Below are 26,273 nucleotides of genomic sequence, written 5' to 3'. Positions count from 1 at the left end.
CATACTATATACAGTGTTTGAGTTGTTATATAAAGTGCAGATAGTGGTATTGAGTCTTTCAGCCTTGGTGTTCTGCGTTACACGCTCCTGCATTGTCTTCTCGATGGCAGGAGTGTGAAGAGGTCGGTGCTGAGGGTGTGTTTGAGTGTTTGATGACATTGTGGGCCCTTCTGAGGACCCTTCTCTGCTGGTGAATGTCCTGCAGAGAGGACAGGGCCGCTCTTGTGATGCCGCTGTGCTGTTTTTAAAGACTCTCTGCAAGCGCCTATTGTCCATAGCACTTATGGAAAGTTCCTTTCTTGTGACAAATGTACTTATTGTAAGTCGCTTTGGACAAAAGCGTCTGCCAAATGCCCTAAATGTAAATGTAAATGTCTGCCTGCAGTGGTTGATGTTTCTCTCAGGGTTTTGCATATGTCTGCTGATGACACGACGGGTCGTGCGTGTTGTGATCCATGCATGCAGATAGGAGGGGTCTGTGAGCTATTTGACTGCTAAAAAGTGCAGTGTTATTGTTTATGATTGTCAGTTTTTTGGGGCTGCTGAGATCAGGCTTTGCCACATTTGTCTGGAGTCAACTGCAGAGTAGAAACATTACAGCCTCTGTCTCTTTCTTAATCATCCATATTACCTTATATGTCCTCTGTTTCAGAGGACCATACCTTAATTGGGGCATTATGTGCTGCCTGCAGGCTGGATACTGAGAGTCTCATTGGAAGCATTTGCCTTTGTTTGTATACATGTGATTAAGTGTGTTTTTTTTTGTTTTGCTCTTGTTAGAATATTAACATCTGTTCCACGTCTCTGCTGAGCAATGCTTGGACACAGTCTGTGCATCCACACACCCGTGAGTTGAGATATAAATACACCTTCCTGCTCCTCATCCTCCTCGTTTGGTCAGCTCTGCGGTCACCTTTGTAGACGGAGTGTGTCTGCAGCTGGAGCGGCACAGTCGAGGGGGTCAGCCAGGTTTCCGTGAACAGTTGAGTTGAGTTAGAAGTCTGGCTTTTAGTTTGTTCAACTTGCTTCCCAACGTGTCTCTCTGTCAAGCTTCGACTGTTGTCACAATAATAAAAAGTAGAGAAAAACACTTCGATCAGGAGAGAGACACAGAGACGTCTGCCACGGTGTTCGCCATCTTACGTCTCCACATTCTCTTTGTTGTATTGTCTCTTTGATGTTTGTACAGCTGTATTACGCTCTGTGTGTGCATGCATGAATATCATTTGAGGTGTTTATTTGTCTCTTAAAATATAGATATCTATAAACAGCAGTGTTTAACAATTCAACTGTGGCTTTTGTAGCTGCTGTCAGCACAAAGTCATTGAGTTTTGAGGCATCACAGTTTAGTCTGTCCATGTTTGTCTTTGTTAGGTCATGATGTTCCCGCTTGTGTGTCATAAATAGCTTCTGAAATACGGCTCGGTTATTTTGGGAAAATCTGTTTTTGTCATGAATCCTGTACATCAATGGCATGTCCTCCTAAACAAGACGTACTTAATACTTATTTGAGCTCAGCTCATTTGTCTTCATCTGAGGAGAAGGACTTGAGGTTGATGATGGCGTTCTGTTAATCACAATTAAATCTAAGTGAATGAAAGCAATTTGCATACAATAAGGATTATGACAGATTGCAATCACAGATATGGTGCGAAGGTTTACAGGTACATTTATAAAATAATTCACAAGTGAACAACTTTGACATGGTTAATCTAATACAATTAGAACATATGAAGTAGATTATGCCTCTGCGTGATTGTGCACAGGTACAGAATTGAAGTAAACTGTCCCATTAGCTCTAAACCCAGATGAATCTAGGGCTATTTTAGGAGATGAGGTTTCGTCTAAGGATTTAGTTTTTATTGTGTTTTTACTGTCTCACTCCAGGTCGACACTCATGGGAAGCCTGGGTGTTTGGGCCGTGGCTGTGGCCGCGCTGCTGGGAACGTGGGGTTGCTGTCTGGCGGAAGGACACAAAGGCAGCCGGCGAGACGGCGTGGATAGAGCCGGCGTGTCCCGTTCCTCCTCTCAGGAAACACATTTCATGGTATGTATCCCAACACACAAAAACATCAAGGTCCCACCGAGGCCATCACCTTCACTCTCTATCACGCAAGAGAAACACTCGGGGGAGTATAAATCAATCATATCACACGTAAATCAAATCAAGAGTTAGACAGAAAAATAAAGTCAGCCAAAACATACGTGTGTTTAGTTTAAATCCTGTTGAAAAAGCTTGTGAATTTCAATCCCCTGATATGCCCATTTTAAAATATTTAAAAGTTAAATTGACTTTGAATAACTGATGTACACCCAGGGATCATTAAGGAAATATTTGGAATGCAACTTTGAGGTGTAAATACAGATGAGGCTGCAGGACTCATACATTGATAAATCTTGAATCCTCTGATTTTTAAACATTCCTACGGCACTCGGATTAGTCTTAAGAAGTGCACTTAAACACCATTTTGCCCAAAGTATGGTCACCCCATGGATCAATAAGTCACACCAAAGCACTGAATACAAATGAGAACACAAACACTGACACAAATCTATGGAAAACATGGAGTGGGTAGCTGATATTTAATGATGCATCTACTGTAACATATTAAAATGTGTGGATAACACCTCTTTTTGTCGGTTGAGTTGCGTCTGGTGAGCTACTTTATGGCCAAATAATATAAAAAATCTTTACTCTGTTGGTGCTGTTGATTTGATGACCCTAATAAGTCATATCACAAACCATATCTCTACCTTTACTGTGTCTCAGAAATGTGTCTCAGCACGATCTGACAAACGTAACAGTATGTTCGGTGTTAATATACACGGCTTGTTGCCAGCTCGCCTAATTCTTGGCAGTGTCTGAATAGCTGTGGTTTTTTTTTTCAGCATTCGCCAAAAGCCCTAAAAAAATATATTCCAAGGATTTTTGATCAATGCACGTGTTTCATGATTCATTTTGCTTTGAAAGCTAATCAAGGCCAATGAACTGTTATTGTAAAAGTAGAATATTCTAGAACAAGTAGAAAGAAAGACTTTTAAAATAGGGTTCATTTTAATCTCATCCATGTTCCTTACAGAATAAACCCTGGATTTAAGCTTTTACTGCTTATTCTTACATTCATATTGTTAATAAATCATTTAAATTTGACAATGAGGCCTTAGTGTGGTACATTGCAAACAAATGATGGATATTATATCACTCATGACACCATGTAGACAATGGAAATTGGAAATGATCATGACCGAAACCGAAAATCTGTGTCTGTGAATGCTTGTCCACCCTTAACCAGCCACTATACGAGCCAGGCGGCTAAATTAGCATCTCCAGTTCTGGAGAGATAACAACTGCACAAAAGCCTTTTCAAAACTGACAAGCAGTGAATGTAAAACAGCAACAAAGTGCCACTCTAGTAATTATCTCACTCACATTATTATTAATCCAAATAATGTGGGATGTGAAAAGGAAAATGGATTGATCGTTTTTTCTCCCTCATCTTTGTACAAAACGTTCCAGTTAATTCAAAGTTCAATTGTATACGTATAGCCGTGCTTCAGTTTTGTCAAATTTTACTGCTAACAACAACTTTTCCTTTGCGTTTCTTTTATCTTTTTTGAGGCGTGATTGGTTGAGATAATTACTCAAACACTTCCCGGCGAGTTTCTGAATGAGCCAGCCTCCGTTTGCGCACACAAAACGAATCGTGGGTTAAAAGGGAGAAAAAAAGACGAGCCCCTGCGAGCAAACCGTTCCTTGCCAGCCTGAATGAGCCCTTTAACAAATGTTGTCTGCATAACAGAAAACATAAAGCCCGAGCAGATTGTCGAGCAGACAGACACATAGCACACAGCCCTGTGGTCGTCCTAATTCTTTGTGAAATGAAGCATGTACACCCCCTGCTCTGCTCTGTGAGTCTGACTCACTTCGGGCTCTGCCAAGTTGGCAGAGCTGCTGTGGAATGTAAGTCGCCTGTGGTTTTGTCCCCTGAGATGCCTCGATGTAAAAAAAGAAGAAGAAGAAGAAGAAAAAAAAAAAAAGACTTCCCCCATGGACGCGAATCACAACTTAAAAAGCTGTCAATTGATGCCAAAATTTAAAATTGACCCTGGAGTGAATTATGCAAATCATTGAATTCACATAATTTCACAGCATGCACTCTCAAAGCCTTTTGGAAATGAATAAGTCGAGCCAGATGCCTTTTTTTTCTCTCCGAGTAAAATCCCCTCAGAACAATACAAACATAGGAAGTGTTTGGGGGAATAACAGGCTGACAGAAGAGATTTAAAGCCTAAGAAAATCCATACAGGGTTAGTCAAATAAAAAAAAAATATATGATATATTTTATAGCACTGCTGGATCGTAGTATCTGCAGGTAACTGAGGTCAGCGTGAGTCCACTCTGCAAAAGACAACTGGAACAATAACTGGAAATGATGATGTTCTCAAATGTTGTGTTTTGTCCACAAACCAAAATGATTCACTATTAATGATTTCTTTGTTATCTGGAGCAAAGAAACAGAGAAAATATTCACATTTAAGAAGCTGAAACGATCAGAAATCATGTTTTAATCATGAAAAAACCTTCAAACCAATTGATTGAGTATCAAAACCGTACATAAACATGGCTGCGTCAGTCGAGATTGTCACTTCTTATTGAAAGTCAACACTGACGAGTGTGCATTTGTTCTGATTTGTTTTCTGCTCTCTGTGGAGAAAGAAAACACTAAAGTGGTTAAGCGATTTCGTGGGGAACCAAATTGAGGGAATTGCACTCATTGGATAAAGAGTTTGGGATTGAAGTGGGTTATGAATTGAATAAAAACAGAATATGTGCAGAAACAATGAAGGAAACATGAAAAAAAAAGCATTCTCTGTCTCGATAATTGCAGGTTGTTCTTGTAGCACGGCTGCCTAACTTCATTTACATTTTGTTTATGAGTCAAATATTTCCTTATTTACTTTTGTATTACTGTGTAGGCCTCAGAGGGTTATTTGGTTTTTTTTCAGTTTCACTGTTTGATCATTTTGTGCCCAAAGGTGTTAAACAGAACCTGTGCAGTTGTTGCCATCAGCAGCTATACAATACAGTGTGTTAGTATGTCTACCTTCAGTAATGTGACCCTTTTCTATTTGAAACAAGACTGGATTGGAGCCGCGAGAGCCAAAATGTGGCAGTTACACCACAAATGGAGATCGACACTGAAAGGGGTTGTTGCTTAACTCTCGATGTGCTGAATAATTGAGGATTATACTTTTGCTGTCGAGTTTTATGGTCTCATAAAAACCACGGAACTACTCCTAAAACATGTTGTTTCCAGGATGTGAGAAAGTTAAAGAGAATATTGATGGAGGATAATACATGACAGTGTAGCCCATATTTTGAGTGAAATATACATGGAGAGCAAATTGGGAAATGAAGGAGGGTGAAATTGGGCCGTGTGACTGTGAAGTGTGAAATAGAGGTAAGAGCTGTGTCATATTCTGACGAGGAAACGGGCGACATGAACTTATTACGCTGAAGATATCTTCGCTGTGGCACCCGTTTGTCTAAACTTGGTACGGTATGTAAAGAGGAGTCATTGCGAATCAAAGCAGATGTTGTTTTCATGTCGTGCACGTCAACTCTTTCTCTGTCACATCCATCCACACTGTACAGTTCTGGGTTAAAGGACACATCGGCACACTCAACATTAAGATTATAATTCTCTCTCCTGAAGGTCAGATTTGCTGTGTGCAGTTTGCCGTGTGTGTGTGTGTGTGTCAAAACCAGACCTTGACGTTTGAGTTTGATCCGCTCTCTGCTCTCGGCGGAGAAATAAATTGCATTACTTACAAAAACATCAGTCAGCACTCAGAACAGTGATGGACAAACATTTTTAAGGCACTTATTGTAGAATTGTCTGGCCAAGTCTGGTATCAAGTGGCGTGTTAGCACCGAGTGGAACGGTTCACTTCTGGTACGGTATGTCATTTTTTTGTGTTTCCATTAGGAATGATACCAATCGTTCGGTACCAGAGCAATAGTATGGTACGGTACAGGTGGAGACTTTGTTTCTGGAAGCTAGGAACACATTTAAATTTATGATGATGCACAGAAGAGTGTTTTTTTTAGCCTTTGGTTCTATTTGAGGATTCATCAAAAGTATGCTTGTGAAGGTATAGTTCATTTCCAAGGTTTTTTGGCTGCTTCTAATTTAGCTCATTAAGTAGTGTGTTAGTGAATTACTGTTAGTTAAGACAGTGTTGTATGTGCATAGGTGAACTCTTGAGAAAACGCAGACGTTGCACTTTCCGTCCCTGCTTCACCCTCTTTTGTTCTGATCAGGCAGCGTCTTGAAAAGGTCAAAGCATATGTGTTCTTTGTATTATAATAACCGAAGCTGCAGCTTAACGAATATACAAGAGCTGAGTTGACTTTGGTTTTACATACACACAGGCAACAACTGGTTTAAGAACCACAGATAGATAGTGGGTAAATGTGAACATATTATGGGTCCTTGAATGCAGAAGAACCTGCATTGCACAGCATAAGAGACACAATATATGTTGCAGTGACGGTGATATCAGAGTCATCTTTGGTGTGAGCAACAAAGATGGAGGAGGTCATAGTTTTTACAATAACCTATAGAAATGAATATCCACTTCAACTTGAAATGCACTGAAATGCAAGCGCTTTTTCACTATGCAACCCCACACTTTGCTGTGGTATATGACTAATTAAAAAAAGATAAGTCATCAGGCTCAGAGGGAATGCCAAAATAAATCAAATTAAATATTGATTAACAAAGGCAACAACGTCCCTTTTTTTCAGGGACCTATCAGCATATATAATTACCTCGAGAATATGTATTTCTATATTTTTACAACCCATTGAAAGCCCTAGAGTTTCCAGCGTGTCACCCTCTCTGCTCGCTCCTCACCGTGCCAACAGAAACTGCCACCTCACAAGTTTTTCTTTGAAGATAATGCCTGCAGAGCGGCTCAGAGTCAGCTTCTTTTTTTTTTCTGGAGAGGTTGTACGTGTCTCTCCTCTCTCCTCCCTCCTCCTCCACTCTGCTTCTCTCATCTAAACCCTGCACTCTTGTCACTGCACCTGCGGCTTGCACCGCCACCATTCCACTCTCACCATCTTGGCCTATAACTGTCGTTGTCTCAGCCCAGAGAGGCGTGATCACTCTCCTAAAAGTCAAGGAAGGTGCATCGTTTGCACACCCGCGCCCTTTTCATATTCGTCCTACACTGAATTTAAGTGGACATCTTCAGCTTATAGTGTTTTGCTTCATGTACGATATTTTTATACTATAGAAACTGAAAACTCACCAATATAGACCTCCAATATGCTATTTTAGATACCATAGGTATCTCTTAACCATAACATTATAATTATCAATTGTGTATTGACTCTGAAACCACCCTCTCATATTGTGCTCAAAATCAACCTCTTTATTTGTGTAAAGTACACTTTCTTCACTTCATATGATATCCTGCTTGCAAGTCAAAGATAGATAAATTCCACATTCCGCTCCAGACACGAGCATTGCCAAAATAATATCGTTAAAAGTTGATTGATGGGAGTTTCTGAGTGGCCTTACTCGTCCTGAAAATAACAATGACAGCAAAGCAGTGCCTTAGACACGTACTGCAGTAAGCATTAAATAAGCCTGGAAATGAAGCGAGAGGAGGTGAAGCATATTAAAACACAATAACTCTTTCTCTTTGCATCATCGCTGTCTCGCCATTTTGCCAACAACTAATCCTATAAGCCGGCGAAGCATTGTCCCATCTAATCAGCCTCTATCAGCGGCTTCTGAGCGTCTAAAAAGCTTCAGATTTCCCCCGTAATTGAAACTCACTGGGGTTTTCCCTCCATTTGCTTCATTTAAATTCTGTTGGTAGTTATTTACATTTCCTCTTGAGAGAAAAACACAAACAGCCTCCAAATCTAATGTGTGTGTGTGAAGTTATATTATGGACACTTTTGTCCCTGAAAGCTGAACGTGTCACTAGAAAAGGCGAGTATGAAAAAAGCTCATCCCGCAGAGTCATGGTGAGCGGAGGACAGTATTTTTAGACACACGGCCTTTCTTTCACCTCCATGCTCGGTGTGACTCCCTAATCAATTGATCAAACAGCAGCACTCGAGATGATGGAAGGCGGTGCTGATGAGTACACTCAATTTTATCCCGCCATCATAAGGAAGCATGTCTGCAATTAAGATGGACAGATGGCAGAGGAGGAAAGAGTGATCGAGGAAGAGGGAGGCGGTGACAGGAGGCTCTAAAAGTGCTGGGTTTTCCTCGCGAGGCTCTCGGTCCCCCGGGAAGCTGAAAGGGCCTCGCAGACACATATGTTTTATCACGGAGCCTCATTACTGGTGACATCCACACTGAGGGACACGAATGCAAAATGTCACAACACTTCAATTGCCGCCACATATCGCCTTCCTCTGAAGCAGCGTGTTGTATCGGAAAAGACCTCCCTCTGTTCTATTTTTAAAACGGCGTGTTGGTCGCCTTTGTTTTGCCACGGGTACGAAAACATTCCTGGTGCTGCTGTAACAAGCGCCAAGTGATCAGCGGCTAACAAGCGAGCACACGATGCACACTGCACAAAGGACAAAACACAACAACTGCAGGTGTGTTAGTAAGTACAATACTGCACTGATTCTATAGTACTCAGTACTCATAGTACTGGACTGGAGTGATGAAAACTGTACATACACCAGCTGGAAAACTTAATTTCTAGTGTGTTGCAGTGAATTTTATGGCGTGTTTCCACCTAGTGGAACAGTTTGGTTCGAATAGTACCAAAATCGTTCCATTTTTTTCGGTACACTTCTGTTGGGTAACCAGAGTAATGGTACGATACAGTGAGGGTGGAGCTAGATGCATGGCGATGAGCTCATTGGGCGACAGGAAAAATGTCTCTCCCTTGCGACCAGTGTTTCTTCAACGCTGATCGTCTATTCTCACACAACGCTTGCCGTCTTGTTGAGACAAACAGCAACAAACCGAACAGGCTCGGAGTTGAAGTCTAACGTTTATAATCTGTCAAACTTTTCATATTTACAATTGGTTTGTTCCAGACAGACAGGGATTCCGAAGCCTGTGGCAACGTCCGGACCAATGAACTGTCGCTCCAAAATGCAGTAGCCAATCAGCAGGCAGCTTTAACAATAAACAATAAAATCCACTATTTTTTAATGATAATATCAATATTTTATTTGCCTCGTATATAATATATTTAAACACAAGACTGACTGAGGGGCTTCACTGTTCCAAACCAAACTATACCGTGATGGAAGCACGGCTTTAGTACTTAACATCCAAACCTTAAACCAGACGTTTTCCATTTAAATCCTGTGTCTGTACATTTTCTTCCTCTCCCCAATCACATCTGTCACATTAGTAGGACAATGGAGCCAGAATATGGCCTCACATTTTACTTATCTGCCCCTGTCACTGATGAGGATGAGGCGATGCTTACATTTACAGAACATTTGGTATTTTGCTATGTCATGTGTCAAAAGAGAAAAAAAGAAAATGTTGATTGCACTGTTCTGCCTCATGCAGCAAATTGTTTTTTAATATTCCACCGTGTCGGTAAATCACAGCTGGACATGATTGTTCTCCTTTTTATCGTCGAAACACTTGCGTTGAAGGGTCAAGTATTTGCAGTTTATTCTTATGGTTTCAACGTGCGTGACACGCTGATAAACATGCCACGGCGATAAAGTAGTAACACCTGCATCTTGCGTCCTGTTGTTGTGTTTATTTCCAGCTGTGTAATTGAACCGACTCGGGGCTGTGCCATTGTGAAAAGGTCTTCTTGTTTCCTTTCTGTCATCCTCCATATATTCTTCCGCCATCTGGTCACCGTTGATTTTTGTTGCCGCTGTTTGTCTCCACAAGCACAGAAGAGGAAGAAGAAGAAGAAGAGGAAACGACACGCTAACGAATGGGCTGCAAAAAAGGCTGCAGAAAAAAGCCGGTATTCGTCTCACTTTCCCCGAGCCCTGTAATAACCACTTTTGTGTGTGCTCTCTGTTTGCAGGAGAGGGGGAAAGCAGACGTGAACATCGATCAATGTGAGTACACTTACTGTGTTCAAAACAAACAGCATTTTTCAAAAAATATGCCATGTTGTTCTCCACGACGTTCCTTTTCATCTGCAGTTACAGCGGCACACACTTTGACTTTCTTATCACAGAGGAAACCGCTGTTGGAAAGTAATCTGAGTTGAAATGGCTCTCATAAAAATGGACCATGCGGTCTTTCGTGTCTGTCGGAGACTTCTGATGATGTGTGGGGAAAAATCAGAATCACATGTGTGGAAACATTTCAGATTTAAAGTTTGAAAGCAATGTCAGTGCATGACGCCATTGTGGAACAGACAGGATAAGCCATTTCGCTTTTGAGTCGCATTTGACCAAACCAGAGAAATGAAAAAGGGAGGACTTTATATTGTGACACACCGCGATCCTCCCCTATGTCAACATAAGCACCTGAACCACTCAATTCACAGTGACAACACGTCTATAAGTTCAACAATATATTTGATCCGGCAGAATAATTATTCCGCTGTCAGCCAGTGTCAGCCCCTCTGTCAGGAATGATGACAGGAGACCGCAGATAGAAAGAAGTGCTGTTTGTTTGGCTCCAGCCTTGTAGACAGTTTTTACAGTGACTGCTCAGACAGGTGATGCTATACAAATTAAATCAGGCATTTTTTTCCGCATGTGGATTCTCAGATACCGTTGTGTCCACAAACAGAGAGACTATTTCAACTGCGTTGTTCAGTCCTTTATTTTCTGTACCGTTAATAGACGGACAGAAAAGTGATTTTTAAATGCTGCAATGCACTAAAATCACTCGATCTGCGTCAGGTATTCTGATACGTCATGGTACCATCATGTAATCCATAGATTTCAAAATGTAACTTTATTCCAAATAGCAAAAAACCCATATACTCGTAATGTCGCTACATGTATTTTGTTAGTTTCCATTACTGACTAGTAACTTGTTGTTGAATGCTGTGTAAATGCCCAGCTTTCAAGGCCTTCCTTGTGAAAGCCCAGTATAAATTTGGCTGTTTTAACTTTGGTAGAATGGCAGCAGAATGTTTTACCACTAATGCAGCCATTAAAGACTTAATCTGTCGAAGCATCTGAGCCGGCGATCACCACTCTGAAGATTACAGTTTCATTACAGGTTCAATCTAAAAAAGTTTCTAAAAGTCCAACGTTTCAATACTTTTCAGCCAAGTGGTGTCAGCAGTTGTAGCAGTAAGAAGTTATATATATATATTACATATACAATATAGGTTGCTCAGTGAGGTGTTGCAGTTTGGAAACAATAATGTTTGTTTCTTAATTTCGTTTTTTGGTCGCTTTTACATCTCATAATTCAATATTTTTTGAGTTCTCTGCTCAATGTTTTGTCAAGTATTTGTAATGACACGGCTTCTTGTGACATGTCCTTTCTTACTGTTGTGTTTATTGACTAAACATTCACAGTTTTTGTGTGTGTGTATGTGTCTGTATTGTGCCGTGTGACAGTGAGCCCGAGCAGTCGCTGTCTAAGTATGTGTAACGGCAGTATTTCCAGGGCTCACTGCTTCCTATTTGACAAGTGACTTCCTCTGAAAGCATTAGGCCTATTATGATGTGTTGCCTTCATCTTCACGGCAAAAACACTGTTTCTGTTTTGGCCAGCAGGTTTCTCTCCTCACCTAAACATGACCCGGAGGATTTATTTCCTTCTCCTCCTTTATTATTCGACATCCGCTACCTGTTTTCTTTGTTATTTATATATATATATATATATATATATATATATATATATTTGTCTCCTTTTAACACTGTATCACTTATGTAGTTTCCTAAGTGATAATTGCGTTTCCTGGTTAATTGCGTTTTCTGAGTTTTACCACAGTTATACATCATCCTTAGAGAAAACATAATGAGGTGTTTCTGTGATGGCACATCACAGATGTTGATGCTTACATATTTGCATATAATAGATGTACAGCAGCATTGATATGGTAGCTTGATGAGGAGTGACGTGCAGAAAATACTGGACCAAAAATAATGAATAACCTTAAATAGTACACAGGTGATGTTAAAGGTCTCAATCTAATTGTCATTCATCACATTTTTGTCCAAATTGTACTAATTTGCAGTTCACAACAGTTCATATTAAAAAATAGAAAATAGTTTTACTTTTCCGAAGTTCCAGTTTAGTTTCCTTCTGTGCTTCATAAAGGCTGTGCATTAGGGTCGGGCAGTTCCAACATATGCAAGCGAGAGTGATTCATGCAGAAAAACCAGGAAAATAATTTTCTCAGCAGCTGTACCTTTATTTATTTATTTCCCTTCTTTGCATTCCAGGTATTTTTCTCAGCGCATATGCCACATAGCAGTAATCAGCTGGTTTTTAAAAGATGGGAAGTGGAAAAGTAAGGGAAAAAATAGTTGCAGTCGCTGTCTTTCAGTAAGAAGCTCCGACACACTCTGTGTGTGAACGTTGAGATTGTGTTAATTAACGTATTAATATTGACAGCACCACATTTTTGTAATATTGCGGCTTTGGCTTGGTGGCTCGCCCAAGGAGGAGTGTTGATGCAGACGTTTTCATTTCGATCTCGTTCATGTTGCAATGGCGTCACTGTATCTACGGAGTTTCCTCGGCTGCATCATCAGTCGCAGTCAGGGTTTTGCCCTGAAGAGATTAAACTATTCCGAAATAAGCTCAACTGGAAAATCAATAATGGAGTCGCTAGGGTATTTAAGTGTTTAATGCAACTGAAATGTGTAAGTACGTTATTAGAATTTATATTCAAATACTATAATATACAGGAATAGTGAGTCATTTCATCTCCACCACTCATCTCCAGATCATAACAAAGATATTCAGTCTAGAGAACTTGTGATGATCAGATTAATGATGAACCCTAACCCATCTCCTTACAGACGTCACAAATATTCTGCTAACCACATGCTTGTGCTCAGACGTTAATTTGAATATGAATGTATTAAGTACATTTTTAGTTATTTCATCACTGTAAATTCATCAGGGACAAGTGATATGAATAGGAATGAAGAATGCAGTCCATATAGTTTTACAGCATAGCCTTTGCTCGCAGAATTGCAGAATCATGTGCTTTTTATTTTCTCCAGTGTGAGAGACATCCGACATAAGTGTCTGGTTAGAAGAATTAGAGGTAAACCTATCAATCTTTTCTCTTCAGACCAAAGTAAAGATGCGAGTTTCCATGTTTCAATTGCCAGTTCCCTGAAATGTCAGTATAAAGCATTGTGGTTCTCTTGTATGACTGGTGCCTTTTCAACAATGCAGTACTCTTTTGCTGTTTGTGCTCTTTTACTCTGTGTTCTTTTTAACTTTGATGCCTTGAGCAGACCATTTCCCAAAGTCTTCTTGGTCTCACACATCCATGTTTGCACGAGATCTCCGGTCATGTCAGACTAAACGGTTTTGTTTCATTCATTTTTACAAAAAAAAGAAGAAAAAGTACCATAGCCTCAAAGGCATGTAATGAAAAAACTTGTGATATTATGAATAACTATGAGATCAATCATATTAAGATCCGCTGGACAACAGCAATTGGGGTGAAGTGTCTCTAGAGGCCCATGATTGCTTTTAAAGGAAGAGAAAATCACATTCTAACATTCTACGAGACTGATTTCAACACCATGCCAGTTCACTTCCTGCTTCATGAGGCTACTTCTTACTCATTTGCATAATGTGCTGTAGTAAAGAAGCAGTATTTATCAATCAATCAATCAATCAATCTTTATTTATATAGCCCACAGTTTACAAAACATAGTTTGTCTCACGGGACTTCACAGGGTTGGTAACATCCTCTGTCCTTAGACCTTCGACCAGGGTAAGGAAAAACTACCAGGGAAAAAAAAACCCTTGTAAAAGGGAAAAAGGGTAGAAACCTTAGGGAGAAATAACCAAAATAACCAAAATAACCTTTTCCTAACTTTACATTTCCCTTCAGAGTAAAGGTGAACCTTGTATTGTCATATACTGTATGTATCAATATCAAATTATATTAAATGAATTTCAAAAATTCATTAAAATTATTAAAATTTTCACTTTCACTTTTCAAAAATTTAGACTTTAGTCTCAAACACAAAAAGTATCCCGGAATGACTTAAAATTTACCATCATAATAGTCGGCATCGCCCTGAACAAGGATCCATTGAAAATATTTGCAAACCTTTTAAGGAATAATTTTATTGAATTTTTGAAATTCTGGAAATGATCCATTTGCCCTGAAGCACTTTGACAGTGAGCTGACTTTAGTCAAAAACAAAAAGTATCTCGGAATGACTTGAAATTTACCATCATAATAGTCGGCATCGCCCTAGTATATCATGCTTGAGCTTGAGTATCACAACCATGTTTAGTTGGTTTAATTTTTTCAAACCAGTGCTGATGGCTCTCCAGCACTCCTCCTGTGCAGCATAGCTATTGCCACTCTTTCACATGAAGTGCTAAATTAAGGGGAAAGGGTGAATATCTTCACCAGCTGACAGACCTGTTATTTGCCCGGGCCTGTCATTTGAGGACAGCTGCTTTTAATATTGTGAGCCTCTTTCCACTCTGCATGCAGATTTCCCTCTTGAGACTAATTATCCGCTGCCTGTTTGTATGCTAAACTACATGCATGCTGTGTCAAATTCAGGCAATTTCATTTCATTTTCTTGATTTGCTCTCCTTTTGATGATGATCGGTGTAGCTCTTTTGGTTATCGTTTGCTTTACCGAGTCACTGTAACTATTTTTCGCCCTCGTCCCTTAACTTTACTCCCTTTTTCACTCAGCCTTTTATTATGCCATCTTCACTCCTCACATTGAGAGGATGACATTAATCAAACTGCCCCAGTTTTACCTCTGGACCACAGATGCTACTAGGAAAAGTGCTACACTGCAAACATTGCATACGACGGTTTTAAGATAGCTCAGACAGGAATTTGCATTTAATTACATTTCACTGGTTGGTAATGCTTGAACCACCCCTGCTGAAAAAAGTCCCACTGTGGAAAATGTGCAGCCATTTCCATTGAATAAGCCTTTCATGGTGCATTGTTGTTGTCAGTAGGATCTATATGCAATAAATTAATATTGCCCATTTATCTTCCCAGTGAGCGGTGATTAATTTGGCCTTGAGTGCTTAATTTATGAACCTTTGCGGAGGCCTAATCAGAGATTGTTACCATCACAAATTAAACAATGTGAGGAGGCAAAGCAAGTTAAGCAGTCCTGTGGTTCATTTAGATTGTAATTGGGTGAGAACTAGGGACAAAGTTGACAAAGAGACTCTAATAAGCAGCAAATGACTGGGGAGGAAGCTGGGAGGAGAGTGGAAGCAGCCTGAAACCAGGGATAAAGGAGGAGCGATGGGCCAACACAATATAAATGCTTGAAAGCCATAGCTTTTCTACAAAGACACAATATTTGGTTTCATGTGATTACTTATTTAAAAGAATAATAGTTCATGATTAAATTCTTGAAGTTTGTGTCCCTGAGATAAGACACTTTGTCCTTTTTGCTGTTGAGTTTGATGATCTCATCAAAGTGACATCAAAGAAAAAGTGACACAATTTGGATGGTAGCACATCAAAGGGGGATCAAAGGAAAGGTGGTAGTTTAAGGTTGGTTATTTAGGGTTGTGATCCAAACGTCTCCTCCTAACTGACTTTATTGCTGCCCATCAAACACCATTTAAAAAACTCAGTGTCACGGATATTTGCTAACTCAAGATGCAGATCTTTGTGAAGACCCTGACTGGCAAGTCAGTTACCCTGGAGGTGGAGCCCACTGACACCACCGAGAATGTCAAGGCCAAGATCCAAGATAAGGAAGGTATCCCTCCAGACCAGCAGCGACTCATATTTGCTGGCAAGCAGCTGGAAGATGGTCGCACCCTGTCTGACTACAACATCCAGAAGGAGTCAACCCTCCATCTTGTGCTCCGTTTGAGGGGGGGAATGCAGATCTTTGTGAAGACCCTGACTGGAAAGACCATCACCCTGGAAGTGGAGTCCAGTGATACCGTTGAAAACATCAAGGCCAAAATCCAGGATAAGGAAGGCATCCCTCCAGACCAGCAGCGACTCATCTTTGCTGGCAAGCAACTGGAAGATGGCCGCACCCTGTCCGACTACAACATCCAGAAGGAGTCAACCCTCCATCTTGTGCTCCGTTTGAGGGGAGGAATGCAGATCTTTGTGAAGACACTTACTGGAAAGACCATCACCCTGGAAGTGGAGTCCAGTGATACCGTTGAAAACATCAAGGCCAAAATCCAGGATAAGGAAGGAATCCCTCCAGACCAGCAGCGTCTCATCTTTGCTGGCAAGCAGCTAGAAGATGGCCGCACCCTGTCCGACTACAACATCCAGAAGGAATCAACCCTCCATCTTGTGCTCCGCTTAAGAGGAGGAATGCAGATCTTTGTGAAGACCCTGACGGCTAAGACCATTACATTGGAGGTTGAGTCCAATGATACCGTTGAAAACATCAAGGCCAAAATCCAAGATAAGGAAGGCATCCCACCAGACCAGCAGCGACTCATCTTTGCCGGCAAGCAACTGGAAGATGGCCGCACCCTGTCTGACTACAACATCCAGAAGGAGTCAACCCTCCATCTTGTTCTCCGTTTGAGGGGTGGAATGCAGATCTTTGTGAAGACTCTGACTGGAAAGACCATCACCCTGGAAGTGGAGTCCAGTGATACTGTTGAAAACATCAAGGCCAAAATCCAGGATAAGGAAGGTATCCCTCCAGACCAGCAGCGTCTCATCTTTGCCGGCAAGCAACTGGAAGATGGCCGCACCCTGTCCGACTACAACATCCAGAAGGAGTCAACCCTCCATCTTGTGCTCCGTTTGAGGGGTGGAATGCAGATCTTTGTGAAGACCTTGACTGGCAAGACCATCACTCTGGAAGTGGAGTCTAGTGACACCGTTGAAAACATCAAGGCCAAAATCCAAGATAAGGAGGGCATCCCACCAGACCAGCAGCGACTCATCTTTGCCGGCAAGCAACTGGAAGATGGCCGCACCCTGTCTGACTACAACATCCAGAAGGAGTCAACCCTCCATCTTGTCCTCCGCTTGAGAGGGGGAATGCAGATCTTTGTGAAGACCCTCACTGGCAAGACCATCACCCTGGAGGTAGAGCCCAGTGACACCATTGACAATGTGAAAGCCAAAATCCAGGATAAGGAAGGCATCCCTCCAGACCAGCAGCGTCTCATCTTTGCTGGCAAGCAGTTGGAAGAGGGCCGCACCCTGTCTGACTACAACATCCAGAAGGAGTCAACCCTCCATCTTGTGCTCCGCTTGAGGGGTGGAATGCAGATCTTTGTGAAGACCCTGACTGGAAAGACCATTACATTGGAGGTGGAGTCCAGTGATACAATTGAAAACATCAAGGCCAAAATCCAGGATAAGGAAGGAATCCCACCAGACCAGCAACGACTCATCTTTGCTGGCAAACAGCTGGAAGATGGCCGCACCCTGTCCGACTACAACATCCAGAAGGAGTCAACCCTCCATCTTGTGCTCCGCTTGAGAGGAGGAATGCAGATCTTTGTGAAGACCCTGTCTGGCTGATGGTGATCCAGTGTGATCACTGGAGGTGGAGCCCAGTGACACACTTGAAAATGTCATCTCCCCATAGTTGAAGATCAGCAGCATCTCGTCTTTGGCAGTTGACATTACAGACAGAACATTACTGAAAGGAAGTGCAAAAATACATTATGTTCTGCTGTAGTTCTCAATTTGAATCACTTCATTTACAAATCTTTCTCTTTGAAATTCAGTATGCTTTATATCAATGAGCTTTCTGTTAGTGTGTTCATTTCGTCATGCATTTTGTGATAAATGTGCCAGTTTGCGGCGCTTCCATATGTAATACTATCACATTAACACGTTGCATAATTAGAACTTGCAATAAGAAAAAAGTCTATCTTTTGCACAAAGTCTCGATCACTATCTCATTCCCATCAAAAATCTGTGTGAAATGTGATTTCATGAAACTGGAAAGCAATAAAGCTTAACAATTGAAAAGTGCAGGGAGTCATTTGAGACCTAATCAACACAGTAAAATTGAAAAAGGCTTTGCTAAAATCAAACCTGTCATAGACATTCTGAGTATCTTCTGAGAAAAGCATCTCTGTTAAACCCGGCTCACTTGAGGCATGGCTTAAGTCTGCGGCCAGTGACACTAGCAGTGTTTTGGCAACAGATGCTACACATTGCAACTTTAAGGTTCCTAACAATATAATTCTAACAATTTATGGTGTCATGAATCTGAATTTATTTTGGCTGGGAGTTGTGGCTCATTTCCTGTTTTATCTCATTCACATACAGCCAAAGTTTCATGGTGCGATCATTATGCCAAAAAGTCTGAAAGTCAAAACACAAAAAAGGGGGATTGTTGTGGCAGTGATCTAAGCTCCATGTTGAGCAAGGCTAGAGACACCACTGAAGGGCTTAAGGAGGGCACACAGTCTCTCCAGGGGCTTAGTAGGACTGACATTGGCACAAGTGGACCTTCTCTCTCTCACACACACACACACTTGAGTGAAGTTAAAGTGACAAGTGCAGCATCTTAGGCTTCGACTGACTCACATTGCCCTGTGTGTACTCTTTCTATTGAGACAACTCTCTTTAGGCATTTGGAAATAGCTTGTTTAGTGACGTATAGTGCAGCCCTGAGCAAGGTACCCAACCATTGCTTACCATATCTCCGGTGACCAGTGATGAGTACGGGCAGGGGCCTGTGATTCCAGTCACTTTACGTACCATTATGTTGCCTTTTCCTTCCAATTTTAGGTATCACTCACTGCAGGTCAACTCCTGTACGAGCCCTGCTGCTTCTGCTGTGTGTTAGCATCATTATGGGCCCTCTAGATCCATTCTTTACCTTCATCCCCCCTGATTTTTACTGCCTTACCCATCAACAGTGGAAGGCTTTATGAGCTGAGAACAAAAATGATTGCTTTTGAATTCAGATTATATGCCTCTGTGCTCGGCTCCTTCCTTTCCCGGTCGAAAAGGAAAGAAGCCACTCGTCCCTCTCTTTCTCCTGCTCTCACACCCAACACACACACACACAGATGCTGGAGTTTGAAGATAAGTTATTGTGATTTGGATCTCGACCAGCAAGGTCTTCGGTAGCACTTTGCAGAGGACAAGGTGTATTTGCATACCCCCAGGGAAGTTGAAATATTAATAAGCTGCTGTCAGGTCACATCTATATGACTGAGTAAACACGTTCGCTCTTAAATACTTTCCTATAACTCAGATGTCACCAGTGTCCTTCTTGGGCGTTCACTGTTTTTTTGAATGTACTGAATATTTATTTGTCACAGATGCTACTGATTTGTGACGTGGTCTTTGTTTGATGTGTTGTGGGGTCAGAATTGGTCAGATTGAAGTAGTCAGGGCAGTTGTTTTTATTTGTTCCTCTTAATCCTTTAAAGTGGCATATAAACATTTTACAATTGGCTTTTATACCAACACAGAGAAGGCCCTGCCAAAATCCCTCTGGTTCGTAAATTGCATCAGAGACGACCAATGTTGTAGAAGATCCAGAAAGATGGACCAGTCTCACAGCAGAAATACCCATTTCAGTGTTGGGAAAGTACATTATTGATGCAAAACCGTAGCTAAGAGCTCAATGTTTCTCAGTATAGACCTGAGCGATGAATAAGTGTTGTGTTTTAGCTCCGGCAAGAACTGGACATAGCCGTGGCCACCCTGCAATAAACTGTAAAAGTGACTGGCAATGGGTCATTTGAGGAGACAATTACTTTCAGGCGGGGATTAAATTAAAATTTTTCGTCAGGGCAATGGCAACAGCCACTTGAAAAATTAACTGTTCAGTTTCTCATTCTATGTATGCAAAAAAAAATGGTTGGTTTCCACTAAATTCAAGCCTATTAATGCTGTAAAGAAAAAAAGCTGTGGTCTGACTGCAGAGCGAGAGCATGTCTCCTCGGCTTGCCCTTCATCTCACACAGTAAAAAGGTAGTGAATCTTCTTTGCAGATAAAATCAGTATGTGATGCCTCCAAAATGAGGTTATGACTCTTACAGACACCTGATTTGTCACTCTCTCTACATCCACGACGACCAAAGCTCTCAAGAGTGCTGATAAACGTCATGATGCAGATGAGCAGCATCAACTTGCAAGTCAAAGACGAACCTCCAAGCTTTGAGTTTGAAAGTGAGCTGCCAGATTTTGGCCAATGCCAATGCAGAACTTACCGTATTGATATTACCTGTAAGTATTGCACTGTATTGTGTGAGGGTGAGAACAAGACAAAAGCAAGGTGACGCAGAGAAAATTGCCTGTTGTACAAGTACGGAAGGTCTCTCTCAGACTCCTTATTGATTTATGATCTCACTACTGCCGCCAAGTGCTTACTCACTTTGGTTTGGAGTTGTTGGGTCTCTGTAAATAAGTGTCTTTATGAAAAGTGCCCTGAGGTAACTTTTCTCATGATTTGGTGCTGTATCTTTAGTCCCAATCTGTAAACTAGATCACATCAGTGAGACATTACTCTCGTTTTGCCCTCTTCAGCAGTTTGCGAAATGGACGATATATACGCCATGTTTGTATGGAAGACCTTTAAATGACAAAGAAATTTAATTTGCTTGACTTGAAGATGCCCAGGTTTCAGGCGGAACTCTTGGGGCTGTAAGGAATCGAGACAGCGAGTGTGTAGAGATAAAAATAAATCAACTAGGCTTAAATATAATGATTTTCTTTGTAACAAAAAAGCGTTTTAATATGGAATTTTGTATTCTCCAACATAATTATGAAATATGACAAGCAATTATCATTGTCTGCATATTGGCAGCGTGCGTGAGCGAGGGCTCTGCCAGGATTCTGCCTTTGCTTATGTGCTTTTAGAATTCAATGAGCAATAAGATGATATTTCTTTGAAGCTCTTTGTCCAAATCCACTCCTCTTTTTTGTCAGAGAGAGAAAGAGCACATGAACGCATTGTGATTTCAACAAACTACTATTTACCTTTATCCCACACTGAAGAGTCTCCAGAAATAACCTCACAGGTTTTTTTTCTTTTTTGCAGGATTCTCGTAGTACAGATAGAGAATCTATTTTTAACCCCCAAAAAAGTCGCCTCAATCCCAGAAGCCTTTTAAAAATGCGAGAAGATTAATGAGAATCCTATTGTGGATGTAATTTAGAAACAAATCAGAGCGGTAATGGCACCCGTGGCTTGTCAGGTGGGTTTGCTTGTCCTTAGATATATTTGCCGCTTTCCTCTGGAATTAAATCACTGAATAATTTATTATCCGACAAATTCAAATGTGAAATGGCTTAGGCAGCCGTCTACCAAGGGAGGGAGCAATGCAACAGTGGCAATAATGGCAAATAGAACAGGCATTGACTTTCTTTTTTTTGTTCTCGGATAGAGCCAAGGATTGTGCCGCCGCAGTGACTGGAGTCACGCGTGTGATGACATGATGGATGAGATCATTTATGGTATAGTGCCAGCAATCCCAGGTTAATTACGTTATGAAACAGTTAAATCATCTCAAATTAAAACAAAATAATAATAAAAAAAGTTCATTATTATTAAAACTTCCCACTCCACTGGGCTGGAGAATGTTCCTCTCAAAGGTCTAGCTTGAGTTAGTTTTTTTCTGATAAGTGCAGTTCAGAGCATGTTAATAATAAGCAGCTTTACAATCTCATAGCTCAGGTTCTCGGTCTTCACAAGAATTAAAACAAATGTGATTACATTCAATCAGATGTATATCTTAATTTCAAACATGTATATTATACTCTGTTATACATGTTCTAAGTTCTCTCACTGTCAGAGAAAGAGAAAGTTGTCCAGGCTTGGATTCATGAGACGTTTTACTTTCGCTTTCCTTGCCCTTTTCATTACGTTGTTTCACCGTCTTCACAGTCATTTATTTGTTTTACTGCCAATTTTCATGACAGTGGTTTCTCTGTAATGCATCGCCACTCTGTCAACACTGAGGAATTAAGATTATTGCTCATGTTTTGTGCTGCAGTTGTCCCAGGATTATCTGATTGTTTTGCACCAAACTTAAGAAAAAAAAGTATCTATCTGTGTTTAATGTAGTTTCTGACCCAGGTTTTGAAGACTAAGACATGAAGAAGAACATATAAAGAGGTTGTATAGATCGATATGATAATGGATATTTGCATGCAACCATAATAACTTCCCAGTTAGTGACTATTAAGACTATTAAGTGTCACTGTTTCTGTAGATTCTCACTCCTAAAATACCACAAACTTATCTTAAAGTTAACGGCAAAGTGGAGATGAATAGGCAATCCTGTAGAAGAATAAAATATCCCTCACATCTCATCTGCTCTCTCATGGGATAGATATACAGTCTCCAGTCACATGCAGGAATTGCATTTCATATTCAAACACAAATAGAGCAATTTGGTGCAAATAGCATGAATAATAGTGTGTAGGGGGGACACACTCCCAGGTGTGTGAGTGACACCCAGGTCCTGGAGAAGAGGCCGCTTCAACCTGAATGCATCAGCAGCCAAAGCTCAGGCGCATGGAAATATGGCGGTGGACGACTTAGGGTGTCATTGGTTAAGGACATCAGTGAGGAGCAAGAGAGGGAAGAGAGATTTGTAATGAAACTGCTACTTGCCATACTAAGCAGGAGTATAGCAAGTAGTAGGGTGGAATCAAAACGGAGGCTGCTGTGGCTCGCACGGTCATTTTTTTTAAAGAATCAGAATGAGCCGTCTCTCAGCGGAGTGAGCTATGAGATGATTCAGCTGTCACTGTAAAAGATGATTAAAAGTGGGCTGGGATTAAAGTAATCAGTCCAATGTTGCTTTGCTGAAAAACTAATTTCAGAAAAGTGCCTCTCTGGGCCAGCTCCATTCAAACAGAAGTGTTTTGGAGTCTTTTGGAACAGTTAAGCATCATTTATACTCTATTGCATGGACACTTTTGATAATTGTCGCTTCACAAAACAAAAAGTCAATTTGTGTTTTTAAACAACATGCTTAAGTTGTCTTTATAGTTCGCACACTGTCCTCCAGCAGCCTCTTTAGTATTGTATCGGCTGCACTGTTGTTAAACAACAGCTATTTTATTTGTGAATAACACACCTGAGTAAGATCTAAACATAACACCTAAATAAATCTCCCTGGTTCATTGTGCAATCCCCGTGTTTACCTTAATCATTCAGTGACACGCGGCGCTTTGGTTTCTAGCCGACAGTCTAATTTGCATCTATTATAAATGGATAGCGTAATAACAAACTGTAGGAGTGAAAGTCAACCACTAAGCGTTTGCAGCAAAGCGGAACACAACCCACGTCGCTGTACAATAAAAAGTCTGGAGAGGTTTTCGTTATTCTAAAGACGGTGTTTTCGGAGCGAGCCTTTATCTTAATCACAGCTTACCGTCAACAGTATGAAGATACCAGAAAGAGTAGCACAACCAACCTCTTCTTTTGTTTTCTTACCCAGACTCCTGCTCTGCCATTGTTGCCTCTTTTTTTTGTTTACATCTGTACAGGTTAACGTTCTCCGAGATTGAAAATGCATAACAATAACCACTTAGCTTTGAGACCAACTGACGTGGATTGACCAATAATGAAGTTGCAGCTTTTTTCAATTCAATTGTATTTGCATAGCACCAAGTCACAACATATATTATCTCAAGGCGCTGTACATAGACAGAACCAGACTCAAATATGTGCAGCCATCTGCCTAGACAGGTTGGGGTGAAAGGAAAAATGGGGGACAGAGGAGAGGTGGGAGAGAGTTCTTTTATGCATCTCCATGACTCACTACTCACGACTGTTAAGTGATGAAAGTGTCTCTGTATGTGAACTTAATAGGGATATTATTGTTAAACAACTTGAAATAATAATTTTATAAGATACAAGGTATTTAAATAGTTAAATAATACAAACGACCCCTGAATACACCAATGACTGTCATAAACGGTCAGGCTTTCTATGCCTCGGCCAGTCTTCATATCCTTTCAATCTTTTACTCTGAAGATGCCTCCAGAAAGCTTTTAAAAAATCCTTTGCATGGCTTTTTGAAATATGTTATTGCACCATTTGTAAATGTAATAATAAAAAAAGGAAGAACGAAGTGCATTCAAACCCAAGCCCATTTGCAGCCCCCACACACACACCACACACTCTGTGTGACTCATCACACCAAGCTCATACTGTTCTGAATACAGTGTTCTATTTAACTTTTAAAATGCAGAGTATTATGGGTAGGACGTTCAAGGACCCCATTTGTCTTATCGTGCTGGCCATTTTTATCTTTATCGTTTACTATCTGCACAATTCACAGAGCATCCAAAATTATCATTAATCATATCAAATAGTATATACCTTAAAGGTTTTTTTGTTTGTTTGTTTCTCACTTTTTATCTTCAGCTGTACTAAACTAAGGTATACAGTATATATACCCTATTTACTGAGCTGAATGCTGTAGCTTTAAAGCATTTCTTATCATCCTGCTCTGCTCCTACAACATAACCTGAAGAATAGAGGATGAAAATAGACAGAATAGTATCTGTGAAGTTGAATGATTGTGTTTGCATGCTTTTCAATTGGCACTGACTTGTCTTGGTTGCTTGCCCTTGCTACCTTTCTGCTTTAGAACTCTTGCCCATAATTATTAATTCATTTGGACAATTGATCTGGATTGCATTTATACATTTGTTGGATGTGGTAACAGTTGTGGCTCATGATTGTGTGTTAAAACATTCGCTATAACCAAAGCTGCAAAGATGTAGGTGTTAATTTCTTTACTTTAGCTTCCTCATTAGCAGTTTCTGGCACCACGGCACTTTGAAGCGTGTATTTACACGACATGCCGCAGCCTCCTGTCAGTGCAGAGAGCAACTTTTTTCTGTTATTATCCAACTTTTTGTACCATTGAGCCCTCCAGCAACACGTTAACAGCCATTTTGCATCGCAGCTTTTTGACATTCAATGATCACCACCCCCCCATGCTGCACAGACTCATAAAAACCCCTCTGCAGTTCAAAGGCAGCACTCGCTCCCGCGGGGGATTCTCATCTCAGATTGTGACAGAGAGTAAAATTAGCTAATGATTCTCCATTTTACCTGACTTTGAAGATGCATTTAATTCTGACCTCTATTAAAAATCTGAGAGCCAAAAAGGCATCTGAAGTCATTTGTTTGCACTTTCTTTTTCTCAACTTGTATCGACTTGAAGTCGAAATAGGAGCCGCGTTGCCCACGGACGAGGCGGCTAATTAAGGCCCTGCTGTGTTTTCATCATTCTCCTTCCACATTCATTTGGCATATTAGGAGAAAATGCTCTGAGAAATGTAATTACATTCATGCATCATTAATAGCATATCTCAGTGTTATTAAGATGGGTAACAGAGAATCATGGACTCGTGGCCCTTATCGATTGATTGCGCACAATTTAAACACATAATATTTCAATAAAGTTATAAATACTTAAAACGTTCCCCCTCGAGAGGAAGTGAGACACTCAGCTGTGGGAGATAATGAAATAAAATTTGTCATCGGCCCTTTGTTTGCATTTTAAGAAATGGATTATGGGATACATGCATTCAGTATTCATGTGGCTTTTTGAGCAGTATCAGTTTTTCATAGATTTGGACATCACTATGCAAAGAGTAACACAATGTCTCTCTCTCTGTTAAATGTCTGCTCTCTTTGTTGTGGCTCATCATTGTTTTTGCTGTGGAATACTAATATAGTGACTATTTCAATTCTCACGATTATTTGTCCTCCACACACTTTTAAGATGGCAAATTCATCTTAAAATTGACTGAATTAATAAGAATCTAAATTGTCTTTGTATGTCAGCATGGGAAAAAAAGAAAATTGGAAGCTCTGTGCATGCACAAATGAAAGTATTGTAAATTTCCTTTTTCTTTCTGCCTAGGGATCAATAAAAGAAGAGCAGTGAATGTTGGATATTTTTGCAAATCTATCTGCCATGTCTGTCGGCTATAACCAGTTTGATGTTTTTGTTTCTGCTCTGTATGCTCTGTTTGTTAGACATGACAAAGTTTCATAGATGTTTTTCTTCTTCAACTTTAACCAAGGCGCTTTTAAGATATGCAGATACCCAAATATTACACATCTCATTGGACATTTTCACATAATTTTTCGTATCTGGGGGTGCTATATGACAATACATGTAATTTAATGCTTGTGGACG

At 40.6% G+C, this 26,273-nt stretch overlaps 1 protein-coding gene across 1 annotated transcript in view; it reads left to right on the top strand.

Moving 5' to 3' along the window:
* Positions 1-1,897: 1,897 nt before the first annotated feature.
* Positions 1,898-26,273, top strand: part of fstl4 (follistatin-like 4) — a gene marked incomplete at both ends in the record, with an annotated part of 144,266 nt that continues 119,890 nt past the window's right edge. Inside the window, 2 exons of the mRNA XM_083910628.1 lie at positions 1,898-2,047; positions 10,054-10,087. Of these exons, the coding sequence (XP_083766754.1) occupies positions 1,898-2,047; positions 10,054-10,087 (184 nt within the window). The remainder of the gene's footprint in view (positions 2,048-10,053; positions 10,088-26,273) is intronic.

Source organism: Microchirus variegatus (assembly GCF_963457635.1).
Source record: "Microchirus variegatus genome assembly, chromosome: 2".
Lineage (NCBI taxonomy): Eukaryota > Metazoa > Chordata > Actinopteri > Pleuronectiformes > Soleidae > Microchirus > Microchirus variegatus.
The sequence above is the reverse complement of the archived record's forward strand: the minus strand, read 5'-3'. Positions and strand labels throughout refer to the sequence as shown.